Source organism: Myotis brandtii, unplaced genomic scaffold (genome assembly GCF_000412655.1).
Source record: "Myotis brandtii unplaced genomic scaffold, ASM41265v1 scaffold1026, whole genome shotgun sequence".
NCBI lineage: Eukaryota > Metazoa > Chordata > Mammalia > Chiroptera > Vespertilionidae > Myotis > Myotis brandtii.
The window spans coordinates 310,032-310,356 of NW_005353435.1; the positions used below are offsets into that span (position 1 = coordinate 310,032).

Genomic DNA, 325 nt, shown 5'->3' on the forward strand with positions numbered 1-325 from the left:
GGAAAAATACCCTCGGGTGAGGATTAACAATAAATAAATAAATAATAAAATAATAAAATGTCCTTTATTGCTAAATGCCGAGCCTTGCGCACTGGGAGCCTGGCTGGGCTCAGGCGCAAGGATGTGTGTGCCCAGTGTGGCGATGCGCGGCCCGTGCCCCCCGACACCCTCGCTCCTCTCCCCACAGATGGCGGACAAGGGCTGCCCCAGCCCCTCGAGCAGCGCCACGCTGTCCAGCAGCGCCTCCAGCACCAGCGACGACAAGCACTTTGGCTCCGGGGACCTGGACCCCGAGCTGCTGGGCCTGACCTACCTGAAGGGGGCG

General features: G+C 60.0%; 1 protein-coding gene across 1 annotated transcript in view; it reads left to right on the top strand.

The window, feature by feature from the left end:
* Positions 1 to 325, top strand: part of SIPA1L2 (signal-induced proliferation-associated 1 like 2) — a 64,656-nt gene that overhangs the window by 47,225 nt on the left and 17,106 nt on the right. Inside the window, 1 exon segment of the mRNA XM_014535922.1 lies at positions 188 to 322. Coding sequence (XP_014391408.1) covers positions 188 to 322 — 135 coding nt within the window.